Raw genomic sequence first — 21981 nt, 5'->3', positions numbered from 1 at the left:
TAAACAAATACAAAATTAAAGTAAAGACAGCAGCCCCTCACGGACGACTGCTGTCACATATAACAAAACAACATAAATCCAGGCCTGGCCTCTCTCGTCGTCGCTCCTCATTTTATGCTTCCGCTCCTCCGTGAGAGATGCGTTGCACAGGTGTCGCTCATTATCAATCACCCCACCGGCCTCGCGCCGTTCTCTCACGGCCCTCAGCCTCGTCCTGCTGGCCACACTGTGATACCTTTTTTTAGGATGTTCAAAAGAACAGCATTTATTTTAAATAGAAATGGTTTGAATTAACATTATAACTGTCTCTTTTGATCAAATTAATGCATCTTTGTTGAATAAAACTTAATTTCTTTAAAAAAAAAAGAAGAAATAAATTGTACTGAACCCAAACTTTTGTACTGCAGTGTATATGACATAAAAAAGTACTTTTGAATCCCATTTTACCTTTTTATTTGAATTAGATTGGACTGTGCATAACCAGTTTGTGTGTTATCCTGCATATAACAAACACCCAACCTGCATGACTAAAATAATGAACTGGTAGACACCTGAAGATTCCACACACATCTGGTGAGCAATTGCTTCCGTGTTATGTCGGAATCCTGCTCTTGGCGGGAGACCTGCTCTCTGTGAAGACTAGACAAATGAACAGATTTGACTTCTGTTGTAAAAGTCCACTATAATGGAAACTATAATGCTGGTGTCCTTGCGTCTGAATACCTCTACTATCACTATTGGCCGGAGATGATTAAGGCAAATATCAGTTGACTGTATGAAAAGTTTGACAGCCAAGAGTGCCATCTAGTGCCATGATTTTTCTGGACTGGCAAAGACAGTACAATCAGTGATTTCCGTTGGTCCCTTTGCCCTTCATGCAACTCGGTCAACAAATGTTAAAGGTAGGGTAGTTTTTTTTTTTATAAACACATTTTGTTATACTGGTTGAAACTCTCTTCACATCCTGATAGCAATCAATTATAGAAGTGGTAAAAAATATTTTAAAAAATATTTCTGAAATATAAACAATATTTCGGTTCGAATGCAATGATACAATGTCCTACCTGCCTGTCAACATATGTATTTCCATACCTCCGCGCACCCTGCTCACACAGACATCACACGTCATCAGCGCGTTCCTTAAGGCTATGTAGAGTTGTAGACAGACAGTCACCGAGCACCACAAACAGCAGCCGCCCTTTACAGTTCCTCCTGAATCAAAACAACAAGCTTATGCTGTGTGCACGCCATGTCGTAACTGTAATTTAGAGAAGGCAACCCGTGACGTTTAACTGGAGCTGTTCACGTTCTCAGATTCGGATTTTTGCGTTTTTTTGTCAACACTATCAATGCTGAAATGAATCTGCAGCAGTCAGGTAGTACAAGTAAGAGATCTGTACGTTGTTTACGTTCATGATTATTTTAATGTTATGTGATTTGAGACATGAGGTAATTTAACGCCGTGTAACTTACCAACATACACAGCGAAGTACACAAAACACTCGTTACAACTAACCAACAGTAAACAAATATATACATACCTTTTCAGTGGATGTTTAATAAACTGGAAAAATGACTCGATGAGCTGTCATAAAGTGCGCACTCTCACTTTCATTTCTGCCGTGGTCAGTAACGTTAGGCCTGTCGCTCCAGAGACTGGATCACGAACAGTTGGTACAGATCCATCCTCGAGTAACAACGGGAGTAAATGAAGGCTGCTATGTTCATTCTTACATCCAACAACAAAACACCTCAATCGCTTAGGAGACATTTCTTGTCTACAGCTGCTCCGGCGTCGAAGCAATGGTGGACTGTGTCCAGCTCACTCAGGGCGGGTCTATGCTCAAACTGCAGTGTCAATCAACAGTCGTAGGAGGGGCCTGTGCAAAGTGGCGTCACATTGCCCCGAATCTGAGAACGGCTTGTTCTGAGACAGTGCTTGTGATTCATGGGGATTTTTAAAAAAGCACTTGGTGGATTTTTATCATTATAGGGTGGTTGTGTACACACACTGCCAACACACATTTATGTTCAAACACCATGTAAAAGTGAATTTTGCATAATAGGTGCCCTTTAATGATATAATGATGCTGCTGGCCTCACGGTCATCCACTCCACTCTCATACCCATCTCACATAAAACACCTCCCATCAGGAGATGCCCAGTGGCGGCGGTGACACCCTGCCTTAGGTTGCCCTCTGTCTGGCCAAAGAGGATCTCCTCGGAAATCACCTCGTGCACACTGGTAACCGCTCTTTCCCATAACAGAATCTTTGACAGTTTTCTTCAACATAATCAGTTGTTTTCTGGAGCTTAGGGAAGGCGCATTCAAGAGTCACCAGAGCCATCAGGTTGCCTTATAGTGTTAACACAGGGAGACAGGTTAATAATAGCAGTATTTAATCACTAAAATCCATTAAACATCTCCAAATCAGCAAAATCTCAGTGCTGAGATTATACTCAGTGAATTTAGTTATCACAACCGTCCATTCAATGTACTGTTACATCTGTAACTGGAGATTAGCCCCGCATCATCATGGTGTAGATTAAGACTAGACAAATAAGTTACTGGTCCCAAAATAAACCAGTATTTATTTTACAGTAGATGATACAAATTGCCCTCTAAATGTGTCAAATCTGAACTGCCTGTAGCATGATTTCTTTTAACATCATGTCTTTCAACTGAAACACTGTGCCTTACTATAAATAGCTTATTATCACTTATGACACAGGCTCAGATAACAGCTTTTAGCTGACTTTGAATGAGAGAGACTCTGAGGCATTCAGGATTGGTACACTGCACTCTCATAAACTTCTAACATCAGACTTTATTTACCATATTTTAACTCTAGCCCAGCTTAAGGCATTTTTGCCAGAAATGACATGCATTTTCAAATAAACATAATTTTTATATATTTTTGCAACTCACATTTTCGTGTGAGTTTGGAGTCATTCATTTTACGTCAACCTGTATTTATCAGTTCACTTATACAAATTATTATAGATCTTTCCTTCAAAAGACTTCAATCTTTTGGCCTGGTTTTTATCTCTTGTTCTTTCTCAGACGTAAACGTTATTATCGTCATATTAAACACTGATCTACTTTCAAACCCACATTAACACCAGAAATTTCTGTCACTTTCACATTTTCTCACCTTCTGAGTGCCATTTACAGTAAAACACTCTCTGTTATCTGGTGGCTGTGTGTCAGCCTCAACTACAGCAGCACACACCTTGCCTACATTTTGGTCATTGTGAGCTTGCAAACGGCTCCAACTTACAGCACACCATTGAAGCAGTGTGTCCCAATCAGGAATGTAAACAGAGCCACTGATAAGCAGTTCTCTGTATTCTTTTACAGTCCACCAGTGGTGGATTCAATCACAGTAGCCGAATCATAATCTTCATCATTATCATTGGCAGAACATTAATTTTCATAAGCTGCACGAAAATGTTCAAAATATTCTAAGGGGTCTTCACAGAGTTTCTGTTTATCTTTTGTCCAAGGAAATGGTCCCGACCCATAATTTCCTTTACTTGCTTTTTGTAATCATTGTAAGCAATACGAGACTAAAACGTTTAATTTTTCAGTTTCTTTGTTTGTTTGTAGCCAGTCAAGTTGTTGTTTATCTTTCCAATCTTAATCAAAACCCTGACTAAACATTTTCTTAATTTCTGCAAATCTCTTTGAATTGAGAGCTTCAGAGCACAGCTGCTTGCAGCGTTTGCTCTCTTCTGTCTCACTATTTGTTTCAGGACTGTTCAGGTTACTGATCAAGTTACTTCATTTGTCTGCCATATCTTAATCAAACTCAAATCAAACGGTTCAAACTCACCTGAAGTTATTGCAGAAATGGAGGCAGCGATCTTTGAACAACACAGCTTGGCTTCTGCATTTTATTGCCAATTTGGGTCACAACTTTTTTTATTTTTCTCTCAGGATCGTTCCTGATGCATCCCTGGCAAACAACCCTATTTTTGTTAGCATTTTTGTTTTCCTAACTAATAGCTTATTCCCTAATTGCCTGATTCACTAAATTCGGGGATCCCCTATCTGATGGAAGAGATTGATCAGGTTTGCAGTGCCAATGGACGTACAATCCAGGGACGTACTCTACTGGGGTGGTGCAATGCCCAGTGGGGCCCCCACAGAGCACGCTTCGCTTGCACTGTCTGCTGCTGTCAATCGTAACGACGCTATCAACGACTTCTTATACTCTCAGTATAATTAATTAGCACTTACTCGTGCATAGCACTGCCTGCTGCCTCTAACGACGCCATCAGCGACTTCATATACTTTAGTATAATTAATCCTCCCGCTCTCCTTTCCCAATCTCTTCCATTCAGACAGCCCTAACCAAATAATAAAATCGTTCTACCTTGTTTGCTGATTTGCCAGGGGTGTCACTGAGAATAATTGCCCACGCATCCTCCACCATTACTGTTATGGGGTAACAGTTTAGGACCCAAGGACCAGATGTTTGAAAGAAGACCCGGAGTCAGTATTATAATAAACTGAAGAAAAGTTTCATCAGCAGAAGTCAGCTTCAAGACTCACACAGGAGTTTGTAGGCCACCCCGTTTACAGTTACAAAGATCACAGCAGTTATACCCTAAACCAAGGTCTAAGCTACGTCCTTGCTTCAGGTTGCAGTTTCTGATTCGCTAAGAAATAGATAAACATAGTAATTTTCCACACATTTACAGATAGACTGAAGCATATCTCCATCGATTATGCAGCTGACACTCGAACCCTGAAGTTGTGACCTTCCAGTTCTCAGATTTGGGTTGCTGGGTGCCAACATGTCCAGAACAACAACTCAGTCAATCTCCAATAATGCCAGTGGTTCCTTAACCTGCAACCAAAAAGACTAACACACACACACTGACACACAGCTTATCCAAGGTTGTGTTTGGCCAGGCTCTAACTATAAATAGAAGAGTCGTCTCAAAACATCAAGATAATGCGCTCTTTCTCTCAAGGAGAGCTACACTTTAGTCTAACTGGAAAGTAAGGTTTTAACAAAGAGATGGTCCCTTAAACTATAGACTTCATTGACCCTTGTGACCATAGTTGTATGGTCTATATCTAAAAACAGATGTATGTATTGACACATGTTGAAGATCGTTCTCAAACAAAACATCTTTCCATATTTCATTTCTGGAAGCAGGGCTAAATGAGCAAGCACTGTTACTGCATTCATATCAAATACAGACATTTGAGAATACATGAAACGATCATTGCAGTGATCACACTGGTAACTTCTATAACAAAGTAAAATCTCAGAAACTTAGAGAAGTCATTCAACTCATGTGATATTTAGAAGGAAAAATATTGATTAATACCTTGATTATAATCACTCATTACATATACATTGAAACAGCAGTGGATTCCAATCCACCCCCTTCAGTGTGTATGTGTAATAATGGATAATGTATTTGGTTATGCTGTATGTTGATGTGTATTTTGTAGAGAATTCAAATGAATAGCCACCTGGGCAATTTGTATTAGCTCAGATGCGCCAAATATGCTTAAACCCTGTCAATGTCAAAAGTTTTAATAAATAAAAAAATGCTAACTTCTTGATGAGTCAAGATTTCTGTTGTGTTCATGCACAGGTTTTACACATAAATATGTGTGTACGCACATTCATTGAATGAGACGCTATGTCATTATCCTTTTCTTTTGTATTACGCTCTGTTGCTTCCTTTCTCATTTCAGATTATAACCTTCATTCTCCTCTCTTTTTTTTCCTGTATCACTTTTTTTTCTTGTAGGTATGAATGGAAAGAGTATTTTGAGTGCTTTGAGCCGACATACACCAGAGAACTCTGTAGGGATGACTCCAGGCTCAGGGGCCACCACGTCGATCTGCTCGTCCCGCTCCTCCTCACAGCGATCAGGCGCAGGGGGCCACACACCCAGAGGCCCCCACCGGTCACCCAGCATGCAGCCCAGACCCCCAGCGGGCAGCAGTAGCAGCAGCAGCAATGCTTTGGCTCTCTCCAAGACCACAAACTCCCCGCGCCTTTCCCCAGGTCAGAGTCGTGTACAAGTGAACAACCTTGATCTTTGCCACACATTTTACACAGGGAATTGCTTATGAAGCAATATTGCCTGATCAGAATCATGTTTTGTTGACAGAAATTCGTCAAAACTTGCACTACTTGTAAAACAAGATGAAAGTTCACACATATTTTGGTGTGATAACAGGTGTCATTACTAATAGACATATAATTGGCATCCTTCCAGAGCGTAATCAATCTGAGAATCGTACATCTCTCCGGAGGAGTCCTTCTCCACAAAATGGCTCTCCATCGCCCCAAGTGGTCTTCCTTAAAGACATTGTGTGCTACTTGTCTCTGCTGGAGAGGGGGACGCCAGAGGACAAGCTTGAGTGTAAGTTGGAGTGGAAATTATAAACATATCTTTTTTTTTTTTTTTATCTTAGCTGTGTTTGGGAAATTTTTAGGATTAATTTTAAGACATTAAAATACAGTTTCAAATGCTTATCACTTCAACTCGTTTATTCCTTTAATCTCATTTTTTACATTAAGACAAAATATCCAAAGAATAATTTAAGTAATTTAGCAAATTACTTTCCCTAAACCAATCGTGCCAAACCACAGAAATCATACTATTAGTCACAAACGTGAAAAAGTAACCTTATTCTTGGCAGCTGTCACGAATTTCATTTCTTTTCTCACAATACATATTTAAATGCAGCATATGCAAGGTAAATGGATCTTTGAAATGTTAAAGCAAAGTTAATTTCATTTCAGTGTCTGTAGCCTTTGTGTCAGCATAATTTATCATGCTTACCACACATCAGTCAAGTAAAACCATCAAATAAGTTTGAACTGTTTTGTTAAAATCATAGCAAGATGCTTTTATAATCTGTGATAGCAAATTACTCCAGTCTTCAGTTTCACATGATCCTTCAGAAATTATTCTAATATGCTAATTTGCTGCTCAAGAAATGTTTCTTATTATTATCAATGCTGAAAACAGTATTTTTTTTGTGGAAACGTATTCAAGATTCTTTAATAAATAGACATTTCAAAAGATTAGCATTTATTTGATATAGAAATATTTGTGACATTATAAATGCCTTTACTGTCAGTTTTGATCAAGTTAAAGTATCCTTGGTGAATAAAATAATTAATTTCTTTCTATAGTAGCTACAAGTTACTTTTACGTGTAGATACACCCAACCACGCCTTTGTCAGTTCTGCATTTTAATGCAGACTTCTGACCTTAAAGGAGAACTCCGGTCAATTTTAACATTGAGCTCATTTTTTTGTAAATTTGGAGTGCTGTCAATACAGAGAACAACGACAAAAATCGGTGTTGCCTACACCGTGTTATCCTCTTTTTAAAATTTGCACCCTGTTGACTTAAATGGGGCAATAGTTAAACCTGCTTTTAGCCTCTTAACATCCTTGATGTGTCATTACAAGTGCACAGGTCATGTGAGTGATTCCTTTAGAGTGAACACGGTGAATCTGACTGCAGTAGATGTGAAAGATATGAATAAAAATGATGTTTATTCAGCCAGCGCACATACCTGTATTTACATCCTGTTTTTGGTTGAAGTCCACAGTAGTCGATTGTCGAGTTCACGCGCATAGGTTTAGTACGTACGATCATGCGCCCGAACTCGACAATCGATTACTGTGGACTTCAACCAAAAACAGGATGTAAATACAGGTATGTGCGCTGGCTGAAATAACATCATTTTTATTCATATCTTTCACATCTACTGCAGTCAGATTCACCCGCGTTCACTCTAAAGGAATCACTCACATGGCTGTGCACTTGTAATGACACATCAAGGATGTTAAGAGGCTAAAAGCAGGTTTAACTATTGCCCCATTTAAGTCAACAGGGTGCAAATTTTAAAAAGAGGATAACACGGTGTAGGCAACACCGATTTTTGTCGTTGTTCTCTGTACTGACAGCACTCCAAATTTACAAAAAAATGAGCTCAATGTTAAAATTGACCGGAGTTCTCCTTTAACAAAGTGAGAGTGACAGGAGGAGACTTCTAGAATTCCTCGCTCTCGCTTTCATTCCGTAAAGGCTTATCTCCGCTCCTGTCCTTGTTTGCCAAGTGTAGACAAGCTTTCTTTAGCATAGGAAGTTATTTCTGCCCAAAGCTAATCCTCACTAGCTGCCTCAGTCTGTCCATAGATAACCTGGGCTTCAGGTGCTAGCATGGGGTCTGTACTTGACAAATGTTTTTCACACTACAAAAAGATTCAGTCTATTATCTTTCTCATTTCTCACCCTAAAGTCATGTTCAGGCTGTACGACACAGATGGCAATGGCTTACTGGACAGTTCGGTAAGTCCTAAATCTCTGTTAAAATGTGTAATGGTTAGATGTTGTTGACAAAGAGTTAATAATGCAGTACACATTATATTGTGGGATTAATACAGTTCGTAGTTTCCGTGTGTGATGTCATTGTGTTGGGTTGATAGTCATTTATTTTGGATTATGTAATATTATTATTATCCTCTCATTGATTCTGTTTCATTCATCTTTGCACTATCAGGCCTTGGTGATTCAGAGAGTGGCTCGTATATTATTGATCTTTTTGTTTGAAACTTTTAACTGATATTTAGAGGAAGCTGTAAATAACAGGATGCGTGAAAAGTGAATTTGAAACTTTATGCTTTATTGTCTGTGATGTGTAAAGCAATTTTATCTGTCAATTTAGGAGCTTGACCGTATAATAAATCAGATGGTCCATGTAGCCGAGTACCTGGAATGGGACTCTACAGAACTACGGCCGGTATGAATCAATTTAAACTTTACCACCAGGCCGTCCCATCATGCACAGTGAAATCCACATCTCATTGTCCCTTTTTTAATGTCTAAAATTGTAGATTCTAAAGGAGATGATGGAGGAGATTGACTATGACCGGGATGGAACGGTCACACTAGAGGAGTGGATCAGAGGAGGAATGACCACCATACCACTTCTGGTACTGCTGGGAATGGAGACGGTGAGGAAAAAAGTAATTGTGAGTTGTAAAAAGTAAACAACACATAAAAATGTATTCCTCAATTCCTGTATTTCTTTCACATACGTTCAGAATGTACAGGAAGATGGGCAGCACGTATGGAGACTAAAGCATTTCAACAAGCCAGCATACTGTAATTACTGCCACACAATGTTGTTAGGAGTACGAAAACAGGGCCTTTGCTGCTCAAGTGAGTATGTCTGTCCATCATTCTGTCTGCCTATCTGTCTGTCTGTCTGTCTGTCTGTCTGTCTATCTATCTGTCTGTCTGTCTGTCTGTCTGTCTGTCTATATCTATCTGTTTGTCTATCTGCCCATCTGTCTGCCTATCTCTCTGTCTGTCTGTCTGTCTGTCTGTCTGCCTATCTGTCTGTCTGTCTGTCTGTCTGTCTATCTATCTGTCTGTCTATCTGCCCATCTGTCTGCCTATCTCTCTGTCTGTCTGTCTGTCTATCTATCTGTCTGTCTGCCTGTCTGTCTGTCTGTCTATCTATTTGTCTGTCTATCTGTCTGTCTGTCTATCTGTCTGTCTGTCTATCTGCCCATCTATCTATCTATCTGTCTGTCTATCTGCCCATCTGTCCGTCTATCTATCTATCTATCTATCTATCTATCTATCTATCTATCTATCTATCTATCTATCTATCTATCTATCTATCTATCTGTCTGTCTGTCTGTCTGTCTGTCTATCCAGCTGTCTCTCTATTTCTATCTTTTTGTTCTGTCTATCTGTATTCATTGAAATTTGATGTGTCTAACCTGAAGGTGTGCAGTTTTTCATTTGAAATGTTTCCCTTCAGTCTCTCACTCTCCATCCCTCACAGTCCTGTCTTTTGTTTGGCAGTATGCAAGTACACAGTCCATGAGCGCTGTGTGTCCAAAGACATTGCTCCTTGCATTAGCACCTACGCCAAGTCCCGCAGACACACCAATGTGAGTGCATAAACAGCAACATACGCTTACAAATGAACACTTCACCACTGTTTAAACTGATGATTGAAGATTTAAACTGATTCTTTTGAAGAATAGGGCCAGAAATAATAAAATCATAGGTAAATTTAAAAAAAAAGTTTTTTTTTTTAACTGTGAGTCCAAGATTGATCTATTAAGTACAGAGCTCATAGTTTAACAAACACAGTGTTCTATTATAGAAGATTTGTGTTATGATTATTTTATCCACTGACCACAGTCCAGTTCAGTTTCACCCAAGGCAACTTCCCAGACCCTTAACTCTTGGTTAAATCTCAAAGTAATGTTCTGTAGACATGTCAGGAAGGTTATGAGAACATCCTGTGTGTAACGGCTTTTTTTAGTACTGAGAATTAGAGGGGGAAAAGTGAGATCATGCAACGCTGTTTTAATAGTCTCTGACACCTCTTTAGAACTTAAGCTCCCCATTCAGTAACTACCACAGAGATGGAAGATATACGCTCAAAATGTTGTCATTATATTATGATTTCACAGAATGTGTTATGTGATGTGTTAAGTGATGTGGAGTTTAATTTTAGTGTAAAAGGCAATAAAATTGCATTGAACAGTTCAAGATAATACTTTCAGTGATGTTTAGATGTGCTGTTTGAATATTTCACAGATAATGACTTTCTCTTTTATGTCTCTTTTCAATGTATCTCTAGGCTATGCAGCATGTTTGGATTGAGGGCAACTCCCCAACAAAATGTGACAAATGTCACCGCAGTATCAAGTGCTATCAAGGTCTAACAGGCCTTCACTGTGTTTGGTGTCAAATCACTGTGAGTATAAACAGACATACTGTGACCAACAAGAGAAACTCTTATGTGTTAGTAACACTTCTTGCAACCATACTTCATTCATTCATTCAAGACTGTCACATAATTAGAATCCATCAATATAATTATTTATAGTTTTTCATATATGAATCTGCAATTTATTTTTCTGCTGCAAGAGACCTTGATCAAACACAGAAAAAAGACTGAATACAATTCAAAATAATTTGTGGTTTTGTCTATTTTATAAAAGCCATTTTTTATGTAATACTTATTCACACCACTTGGTGGTGTTCTTCACTAAGTTTTCACAGTATTTGGTGGCCGTGGCTGATTTGTTTTAAAAATAGCCTTTGTAATAAAGATAAGTGTCAGCACTTAACACTCATCTAAAGGCTTTTTCTCTCCATAATGATTTTTATTATCACATTATATACTCCTACACTATCTCTATCGAGTAGCTTTCCTGTCAGTTTCGACTCTAAAACTGTAACTAATTTAATATCAAGTACATATCCTGCTGTCCCCTTTGCTCCTAACATTTAATGTCTTCTTACTTGTTTAAATTAGTGTCATTCCAGTCTGTTGATGTGTCTTTCTCCACCACTCCTCATCTATATTTGTATTTTGTATTGTTTTCCAGCTCCATAACAAGTGTGCGTCCAATGTGAAGCCTGAGTGTGATGGTGGACCGTTAAAAGATCACACACTCCTGCCCTCGTACATCTGCCCTGTTGTTCTGGTGAGTTGTGTTTTTTTCCACTGCACATTTATGATATGTTAAAATTCAAGAAGCACGGGACAATTTTGTTTATGGGTAGGTCGGAGTCCTCGACAAAATCCTCATGGGCCTCTTTCCCACTGGAAACAACGAGTAGTCTATAGTATAGAGAATACAAATACAGTTCCTGCATGCTACTGTAGTTTGCAAATATTTTTACAAAAAGCAATGTTTTGATCTAACACAGAGATAATATGTCACATATCACAAAAGAATTTAATTACGACTTACACTCATTGGCTGTTTACTTTATCCAGTAATTACATCTACAATGAAAGAAAAATATTTTTTATCAAAAGGACGTCTCTTGTGCACAACGACAAGACAAATTATCCTACTGACTGAGAATTTACAGTTAGAAAAATGTGCATAAAGGATGTGTTTTTTGTTGTGTGCTGTCCCAGATTTCTCAACTTAATAAATAAACTATTTATTTTAAAAGTAAATGGTTATCAAGATAAAATGATTCGTTAGTTATATCATATAATGTCTCGTCAGCAAGTATGACGCAATAATCAAGGAAATCTTTTTTTATTTTTTTTAAGTACACTACCATTCAAACGTGTGGGGTCAGTAAGATTGTTTTAATGTTTTGGAAAGAAGTCTATTATGCTCACCACGGCTGCATTTATTTGATCAAAAATACAGTAAAAACAGTAATATTATGGAATATTATTACAATTTAAAATAACCGCTTTCTATTTTAATATATTTTAAAATGTAATTTATTCCTGTGATGGCAAAGCTGAATTTTCAGCATCATTACTCCAGTCTTCAGTGTCACATGATCCTTCAGAAATCAGTCTAATATGATGATTTGGTGTTTAAGTTTAAGTCAGGATTCTTATATGAAATGAAAAGTAAAAACTGCATTTATTTGAAATAGAAACCTTTCATAACATTATACATGTCTTTACTGCTACTTTTGATGAATTGAATGCATCCTTGATGAATAAAGTATGAATTTCTTTAAAAAAATAAAAATAAAAACCTTTGAGGGGTAATGTATGTAATATATTTTATTTGTAAAACATATAGAAAAAGCCCTGCAGCACATAGAAAGATCTTGAGACTTGACATGGACATTAGAGACTTGTGAACATGTCTGGTCTAACGACCTTGTAAAACGACCTGTAGAAATGTTAAAACATCAGTTCTTTCTAAAATTAAAAAGAAATAAAATAAAGGGAGACAGATTCTTAAATTACATTTGTCTTTCTCTCCATCTCTCTTTGTTGACGTTGACTGTAATGTCTCTGTATCTGTAGGACCGTCAGTGTGCTGTCAAAAGAGGTGAAGGAGAATCATCCCCCAGTACCAGCCCTGAGGACACTGCCCAGTGTTTCAAGTTCACCGGGGACGGCCAGGCACTGCAGGTGAGCCGGCATCAGACACTCTCTGAGACTTCAAATCTGTGTTGTACGTGTGTGTGTGTGTTTGTGACCTTATTTCCTCCTTTCTGCCTTTAAGATCACCCCTCTGCCTGGGACACACCCCCTTCTTGTGCTGGTTAATCCTAAGAGTGGTGGTCGACAGGGTGAGAGGTAAACATCTTTGAAACTCAAACTGTTGCATCATCATTTTTCATATTCTGTACAGCAGTACAAGGTTGGAGAATGGTTTGCCTAACCATTTAAAGTCAGTCGAATCTGCATAGACGTGTTTAACAAAAGTCCCACTCTTTTTCTTGCTTGCTGGCAGTGTCCTAAATACCATCAAAGCTTGCAGGAGACAGTAATGCTGTTTAAGGAGGAAGAATGTGGGTGTTGTTTCAGCTCTCACCACCCACTCAACGTCCTCCGGGAGACCAGTTTTGGGATTTTGTGCTGGCATCACCATAGCAACACAGTTTTAAATACCATTAATTGGCCGATTATCCTCCATTATTAGACATGTGCTCAAACAAAGACGTGATAACTGCCCTGGCCCCAAAAAAGAAAGACCATTTTGGTGGTTCTTTGATGCTAACAAAGGAACAGAGTGGTCACCGTTGAATCATACTGTACTGAGTGTATTTTTCCACCATTTTCACCCCGAGCTGCGTATTGAAAGCTCATAGGTTGGGTTTGACATTTGTCTGCACTCTTTTGTTCTTTGCATAGGGAACAAATGAAGTCTTCAGTGTTGATAAGTGCTCAAATTATCACCCCACATAAAAGCATAGCTTGTGACGCAGCTCGTCTTATTTTTTTTTCTCTCTCTCTCTCTCGCTCTCTCTCTCTCTCTCTCTCTCTCTCTCTCTCTCTCTCTCTCTCTCTCTCTCTCTCTTCCTCTGTGTCTTTGCATACTAAAAGGAAAGAGTCGCTAACACAGTTAGAAGTGAAGGACATTGCAGAGTCCTCAATAATCATTTTATTACTTCAAGGTTATTGAGGAGCACTGCTGCAACAGTGTGCAATCTGTGTTTATGTGCTTCTGACTTTCTTGACTCCAATGATTCCCAGGATTGTGTTGATTTTTTTCATAATGGAATGGAACGTTTTAAGAATATCATTCCTCCATATGCGTGTCTATCTGGGTCTTTTCAAGGACTAGTTCAACCAAAATATAACATTCTGTCATCATTTACTCACCCTCATGTTGTTCCAATAAATCCACAGGTAATTCCTGGAGAACAGTAAACCATACAATAGACGAGACCCAACAGCAATGAACAGAAACAAGGGAACTTAAGTACACTGGCAAACGAGGATAATTATGCCCATTCCCGCACCCAAAAAAAAGCGTCTATGGATGAGAGTCTGAATATAGGTCTGGTAGGACGTTGTCCTGCTCCATTCACAGATGATGAGTGGAAGGAGAATTTGACACAAAGGTCATTTATTTCCAATTACAATCGGATTATTATTAGGGTCCATGTAATAATTAATGTTCTATTTATTAAAACAAAGTATAAATGTCAGGTTAGTGTTTTAGAGTACATTTATTCCAAAATAATAATTCATGATTATTTAGATTATTCAGACCTTTTGTGTGAATCACATCAATGATTCATTGAAAAGAACGAGTCGAACATTGTCATTCTCTCATGAACTCCCATGAAGGTGCCAAAGAGAGCTAGGCTGGATGTCAAGATTTTCTATACATAATAACTTTTATGATATTTTATATTATTTTTTTGTGCTGTTGGAGCTTGTCACCACCAGTCCTTACTCAATGATTTTGTACAGTGGCCAGGATATTCTTCAAAAAATCAACTTTAGTGTTTGATGAAAGAAAGAAAGTCATTTGAGTTTGGAAAGACATTGGAATGGTTGGTAAATGATGACAGATTTTTTTTTTTTTGGTTGAATTACCCCGTTAAGCCTTTTATCATAATGGAAAGTTCACAGTGATTATATGTTTAAAAATGTCATTCCTTTATGTGTCTTTTAATGCTTTTGTGTCCTCGTTTGTCTTTATCAGGGTGCTGCGGAAATTCCAGTATCTGCTTAACCCCAGACAGGTGTACAGTCTGGAACGAGGAGGACCCATGGCAGGGTAAGACAACTAAAAGCCACCATCAAATTTCAATGGAGACGTGTGCGATGTGTGCGAATAAAAACCTTTTTTTAGTCATTACGGAATTGCTCAAAAACTGTTTGACATTCTCACTGTTGTTTTGTTCTGGAATGGCTCCCTCTCGCTCTTATCCTTTTGCTTCTACTAACCTGCAATCAACTAGTCTGAGAGAGGAACCACTCACATAGCGAAGCTGACTTTGAGAGACCTACAAGACATTTACTTTGACTCAAACAACACCCTGCTGTGTAAATATATTCATTTAAGTGATAAATGCACTTCTGAGCCTGTCAGTCACATCAAGGCTTCCTCTTTAAGCAACAATATATTGTACTAAATCCTCTTAGCCCATACACTCCGCCTGATTTGGACCAGCTCAGGGTCGTCCAAATCAGTTTTTAATTGTAGCATAGTGGTGTAATCTAACTTCTAACATTTTGGCACATACTCTAATGATCTTAGCTAACTGATGAGATTGCTTACGAAGAAACATTTTAGTACTCAGAGGTTAAGTATATTGGGTTGTCCTCAAATTTCCTAGGAAAAATAAACGCTAATGAGACCATTGTAAGAATACAGAGCAGTATTATTTTAGTATTGTTTATGAGTGATCATAGTATTTTTAGTATTTATATAGTATTTTAGTAAAAGCTATTTTGAAATAGATTTTATTTTTAATATTTTTTTTGTTTTCTTTTTGTATATTTCTATATAGGTTTAATTTATTTTTATTTCAGATTTAATTATTTTAGTGCTTGAATTTCAATGTCAAATCTGAGCATATTTGAGACATTCAGATCTCTTGTGGAGTCTTTTTCTCAAGAGAAAAATCTGAGAATCAGAAGACTATTTGTTTTCCGTTTAATCCATTTGCTGTCTAGAAGAAACAATTTAGATATCGAGGAGATTTAGTTTTTTTTGGACTTCCACTGTATTGTGCTCTTACACAGTTACACATACTTTAAACCCACTCAAAGCACACTAGTACATTCTGTTCAGCACCCTGCGGTTGTGCAACAGTGATTCTCCTTCAGGAAAAAGGAGAGAGAGAGAGAGAGAGAGAGAAAGTACAGAACAAAAGCAATGGTCGTTCCACGGGAAAGCAGGCTAACCTTCCGTCCTAGATCCCCCTCCCACCACGAAATGTTCTGTAGTCACGACTGTAGCACTACTCATCATGAGACCATTCAGAGAGAAATAGAGAGAAGGGGATTGAAGATTGTATGACAATGATGATTTCACTCATGGAGAACCATATGATCATACATAAAATTCTCTTTCTTAAGCACTTAGCTAATTCATAAGCATATAGTTCAAGGGTTGGCAGCCTTTTTTGATGATTTTTTTTAATCTTGTTAATGACTGCCATTGTTCGTAATAACAGACCCTCTTTAATACAAAAAAAAGAGAGAGAACTAGCAACCAAAATGCAGTCCAAACATTTATATTATATTTGAATAGTAGTAAACATATCCCTTATTTGTATTTCCTTTAGATTAAGGCCCTTTATTTTAAAATAAATCTAAAAAAAATTCTATACTGCTCTTACATTTCTACTTTACCTTTCTAATATTATAGTGTACTTGTGAGATTTGGTATTATGGTGCTGCAAAAGAGATCTCTTACTCAAATAAATATTTACTCACCTCTGTCATGATTTACTCACCTTCATGTCATTCCAAACCTCTATGACTTTTTTTCTTCTGTGGAACACAAAATAAGTTATTTTGAAAAATGTGTCCATACGATGGAACTCCATGGTCAACAAAATGGTTTGGTTACCAACATTCTTCAAAATATCTTCTTTTGTGTTCCACAGAAGAAAGTAAGTCATACACAACACGAGTGTGAGCAAATGATGACATCTTTTATTTTTGAGTGAACTATTGATTTAATGTTGTATCCTTTATGATCAATTGATTGTGTTGCTCTGGATATACGTATGTGTCTGCAAAATTAAATGGAAATATAATGTGTATCATCAGTACAGCTTCACTATAACACTCTAGATTGATTATTTTGTTTCAGATGTTTCAGAACAAACGCCTTTGAATTGGCTATATTCTTCACTGATCTTTCTTTTCAATCTCTTGCTCATTTCATTATATCCAAACTTGTGATTGACACTCAGGGGTCTGAGTGGATATCAAAAGATTGAGAGATGAAAAAGGACAAGCGTGCACTTTTGCTAACTGTCTGTGCTGAAGAGTCCGCTCTTATAGCATATAGAAAACAGCTTGCTCAAGTGTCTTGTCTTTTGCCATGTCATTGGATAAGAAATTGTTTACGCAACCCCCATCTCTACAACAGCAACATTGCCATTTTAAACAGACTGGCACTGGTACATTACAAATTTATCTGGAGCAGAGCTCATTTAGTCAGGCTGAAACATGATTCCAGATCAAGCCTGTCCAGAACCACAGTCATGTTCCACTTGTGTTACTCGCCCATTGAACTTCAGTGGACACCCATGTTGTGGACATTGTTGTTGACATAGTTTGAGCATTTCTATGGCACTACAGCAACAAACCTGAGAAGGTACAAAAAAACAGAACCTCTTGAATCCAATTGACTGCATTGTCATTGTAAATGTAGTGGCACATTTACTCGTCTGTTTCGCTCTTGTCCTGCATACATAAAACATGCTGCATTGTCAGAGCCCATCAAAAGAGGTTACACAGTATTAATATTTCAGACAGTTGTGTGACTGCTCTGCTGGTGTATTACGCTCAGGTCTATAGCAGATCCCACATGTGCCTGTTTGCAGGATATGTCCTGGACTCACCCTTGTGCTGCAGTACATGCTTCTGACCAGCAGAGGGTGGTGTCTTCTTCAGCCTCTGTCCTGCTCTATTAAACTTGCCTCTGAATGTTCAGTGAAGAGATGGAGGTCAAGTGTTACAGATAAAATAAGTGATAGGATTTTGGCGACTTTCCAAAAGAGGGAAAAAATATCTATAGATTGATTATAGCAGTCAGAAGAGAGAATGATGTCAAATTTGCAGTTGAATTAGAAACACCCTCTCAGCAGCGTTAATTACTTTTTTTCCCCATTACTGCCAAGGTAATATAACACAAAGTATGGCATTATAAATGTGCTTTACATTTAAAAAAAAAAAAAAAAAAAAATGAAAATATGAAAACCTTTACTATATTTGCAATATTGATAAATGTGCAAACATAGTCTGTGAAAAGGGTCCATAATGATTTCTGAAGGATCTTGTGACACTGAAGACTGGAATTTACTGATGAAAATTCAGCTTTTCCATTACAGAAATAAATTGTATTTAAAAATGTATTAAAATAGTACATACATTAAAAATGTTAGTTTAGGGTCCAATTCTCACTATTAACTAGTTGTTTATTAGCATGAAATTGGCTTTTTTTAGTACTTACTGTATAAAGCACATATAATGCCTTATTCTGCATGACCATATCCTACATCTCTTAATCCTACCCAATAAGTAAACTTAACAACCACCTTACTAACTAGTAATTAGGAGTTTTTTGAGGCAAAGTCATAGTTAATAGTCAATTAATAGTGAGAATTGGACCCTAATCTAATGTGTGACCAAAACGTGTAATGTTTAATATATTTGATTTTGCAGTTTGTCTTCTGTTTCTGATCTGTGACATAAATTGAATTTCATTTATTTTTTGTCTCTAGTGAGAAATTGAGAAGCTTTATTCATTCAGTGCTTTGCTCACAGCTTAAGGTCACTTCACAAACAAATAAAGAGTGAGCAAATTTAGGATCAAATGTAAGACTGGCTTCACAGTCAAAAGAGGCTTTAGTTGAGATTAAAAGGAAGAGATGTTTTTGTTTTTTGAGATTTGCTCCCATGACACTGAATGGGAAAAACATAAATCTTCTATAACATCCTTCAGATCAAACATATTGCATTGAACAGTAAACTGTGAATAGCCACTGGGGAATGATGATCATTCTCATTGTTTTTTATGTCTCCCAGGCTCAACTTTTTTCGAGACGTGCCTGATTTCCGAGTGCTGGCTTGTGGAGGCGATGGATCAGTGGGGTGGATTTTGGACTGCATTGGTGAGTACGCATCATCATCAGTGCTTTCCAGAGCTGTAATAATTAACATGGTTACATGGACTTAATAGACCATCTGACTAAATTAGCAGTAACACTGTACATGTATTCGAAGTACAAATTGCAACAGTAGGCTCGCATTGGGACTTTACACCGACTGCATTTCAGCTGCATTTCAGAGAAAATAAAGTGATTTCTGGTTTACTAAATATCATTTTTATCTTTCAAGATTAGTGTTTGATGATATGACCAAAGAAAAGCTTTCATTTGAGGTACAGAATATGTATTTTCTTGCAGTTTGGATTTAAAAGAATAAAATAAATAAACCTTTAAATAAATAAACTTTAAATAAATAAGCTTTAAATAAACCTTGGCTGCGTACAGTAGAAATGTGAATATAAAAAAAAAAAGTTAAATCGGTGCTACCTGACTAGAAAAAGCAGAGAAAAAAGGCTGTTGTCTTTCCTTTTGCCAAATAGGTTCAACACCCATAATGCACCAGGCATGTTGCCGACCGAGGCCAGTCCCACCAGTCTGCTATGTTTATGCTTGACCAGAGTCAAATACCGCCTTGTTTTAGTAGGAAATACTTCTTAGCAAACTTTTAGTCATAATGGTGTCGACTTGTATTGTTCCCATGTGCAAGAATTCAAAGTGAAATTTCCAGTGAAGTATTCATCGCAGTGGCTAAATGCTGCAAAGAATCGTAAAATACGGAGAGAACACCGCAACAGCAAACCTGAAAAATGTCTGTGTTTGTAGTCAACATTTCAAACCGGATTACCATGAACATGCACGAAAAACTTTTGCTGACAAATAAAAGTGAATTTCTCAGTCAATACAAAGAAGGTTGTTGCACTTTAATTGATGAACCACTGTCTTTTTGGAGCTGCTTTACAGCAGAATTTTAATTGTATTTGAGGAAGTTTGCACCATTGATTCTGTTATTTCCTTGTTTATTGCTGTTTTAAAACAATCTGTATTGTATAAAGCACTTTATAAATAAAGGTGACTTCTTGATTGCACTTTAAATTTGCTGCTATATTGCATCTGCATTTCCCCTAGGATATCAATAAAGCATGTCGACCAATTCAGCTACAAACATTTGAACATTAGGACGTCCTTCCATGCGGTACTAGACACAAGACTGGCTCTTATTTAAGGCACACATAATCATGACGTTTAACCATCAGAAAGATCAGAAAGACAAATCATTGTTTCTAGGAAGAGCATTGACTCATCTGTGACCTCTTTCATATGAGTGAATGCAGGATAACAGTGGAGATATAATGGCCTGTCTTTCCCCCTCCTAACAGCCGTATTGATGTTAATGGATGAGTGCTGGAGAGGAACCTTGTGTGGGCGGTGGTAGATATCGCCGCTAAGTGCTGATTTAGAATCAGCTTGGTCTCCAAACCTTTGGCTTGAAATTGCAATTGGCTGATGGTACTGAAACCTGAACTCAGATCAGAAGCGATGTGCTCTTCATCGCCTTAGAGAATCTTTAGGCTGGCAAATTGAGGCTGACAGGAACACACGTGGGAGTTTGTCCTTCTAACTGCCCTAAAGTGATGATTTAGGAGCAGCTTTTGAATGAGAGCCGCTCTGCGATCAGTCCTTGCTTGTTGTTCACCCACACGAGTTTGACTGGTATTATAAAATGTCTGCTGCTGACGATTACTCAGAGAGCCCCTGCGGTTAGGCAGTACATCGCGCCATACGGACCAGCATCAAAAACAACGTCCCCGCGGTCCCTTTGCACAAAGCAATGAGCCACACAGGGACCATCAGCGTGAGGACAGAAAGATACAGTTCATCATTGACTCTCTTCTGCGGATAGCACACACTGTTCTGTGTGTCCCATAACAAGAGAAACAAACAAATCTAATGTGTGAATTATTGTAAGGATATTACATGGGAATGATACACATTTATGAATGAAGAAGACATTATCCAGTGCTGTATACCTAACTTCAATGTTAGTGCATGTCTTTATCTAGGCCCTGTTGCTAGAGCTGTGGAATATACCAGTAATTGTTTTTACGATGCATTGCAATGCTGATGTGAACGATTCTGCATCGATGCATAAAAATAAAAGAATATATTTTTTTTTAAATAGGCCTATAATACATATAAATGCACTGTTTTATTGTAAAGTAGGCTACTCTCATTATATATAAATAAAGCACTTGCATCTGATGTTTCGGTTTTTATGAACAGAACATGCATGAGTGTGAAAATAAAGTGCAGGGCGTGCTTGATGTTAAACAGTTATGAAAAGATTTCAATGCGTTACTCCCGCTGACTGACACACACCTGAAGCGAGCGCACAGAAAGCTGCCTGCAATCCCGAATTTAGTTCTCTTTAGTGGTGCATAATATAGTAATTATTATTAAAGAAAGAATTTGAGGAAAAGATGCATCGTGATGCCTCTGGAATCATTTTATAATCAAATTGTTACCCTCTGAATCATAATTTAATCGAATTGTGTTACATATTCTTTAAAAAAGAGTGTAATTTTTAAAGCCTGGACAATAATAACATATATTTCCAAATTAATGTAATTTAGCCTACTAGTCAAAATGAGTCAGTAAGATTTTTAGTCATTAAAAAAACAAATAGGCTACTTTTATTCAGCAAGGATGCATTAAATTGATCAAAAGTGACAGCAAAGGCATTTATAATGTTACAAAAGATTTCTATTTTCAATAAATGCAGATCTTTTGAACTTTCTATTCACCTTAGAATCCAAAAACATCAATTTTGAGTGGTAGTGTACATATACGTGCAAATTCATTAAATATAATCATATTTTATAGCCTGGCAAGCCAGACCTAAATCAAGATGTTAGGTCTGGCAACTCACCATA

At 37.6% G+C, this 21981-nt stretch overlaps 1 protein-coding gene across 2 annotated transcripts in view; it reads left to right on the top strand.

Annotated features, from left to right (window-relative positions):
- Window positions 1-21981, top strand: part of dgkg (diacylglycerol kinase, gamma) — a 103371-nt gene that overhangs the window by 29227 nt on the left and 52163 nt on the right. For both annotated transcript variants that reach the window (XM_079881130.1, XM_079881129.1), the window contains 13 exons: window positions 5779-6039; window positions 6254-6400; window positions 8298-8347; window positions 8724-8798; window positions 8893-9012; window positions 9103-9220; window positions 9875-9963; window positions 10665-10781; window positions 11419-11517; window positions 12825-12932; window positions 13027-13100; window positions 14962-15036; window positions 19029-19114. In XM_079881130.1, coding sequence (XP_079737256.1) covers window positions 5779-6039; window positions 6254-6400; window positions 8298-8347; window positions 8724-8798; window positions 8893-9012; window positions 9103-9220; window positions 9875-9963; window positions 10665-10781; window positions 11419-11517; window positions 12825-12932; window positions 13027-13100; window positions 14962-15036; window positions 19029-19114 — 1419 coding nt within the window. The remainder of the gene's footprint in view (window positions 1-5778; window positions 6040-6253; window positions 6401-8297; window positions 8348-8723; window positions 8799-8892; window positions 9013-9102; window positions 9221-9874; window positions 9964-10664; window positions 10782-11418; window positions 11518-12824; window positions 12933-13026; window positions 13101-14961; window positions 15037-19028; window positions 19115-21981) is intronic.

This window comes from Squalius cephalus (genome assembly GCF_949319135.1).
Source record: "Squalius cephalus genome assembly, chromosome: 9".
Lineage (NCBI taxonomy): Eukaryota > Metazoa > Chordata > Actinopteri > Cypriniformes > Leuciscidae > Squalius > Squalius cephalus.
This window is presented reverse-complemented; position numbering and strand designations above follow the sequence as displayed.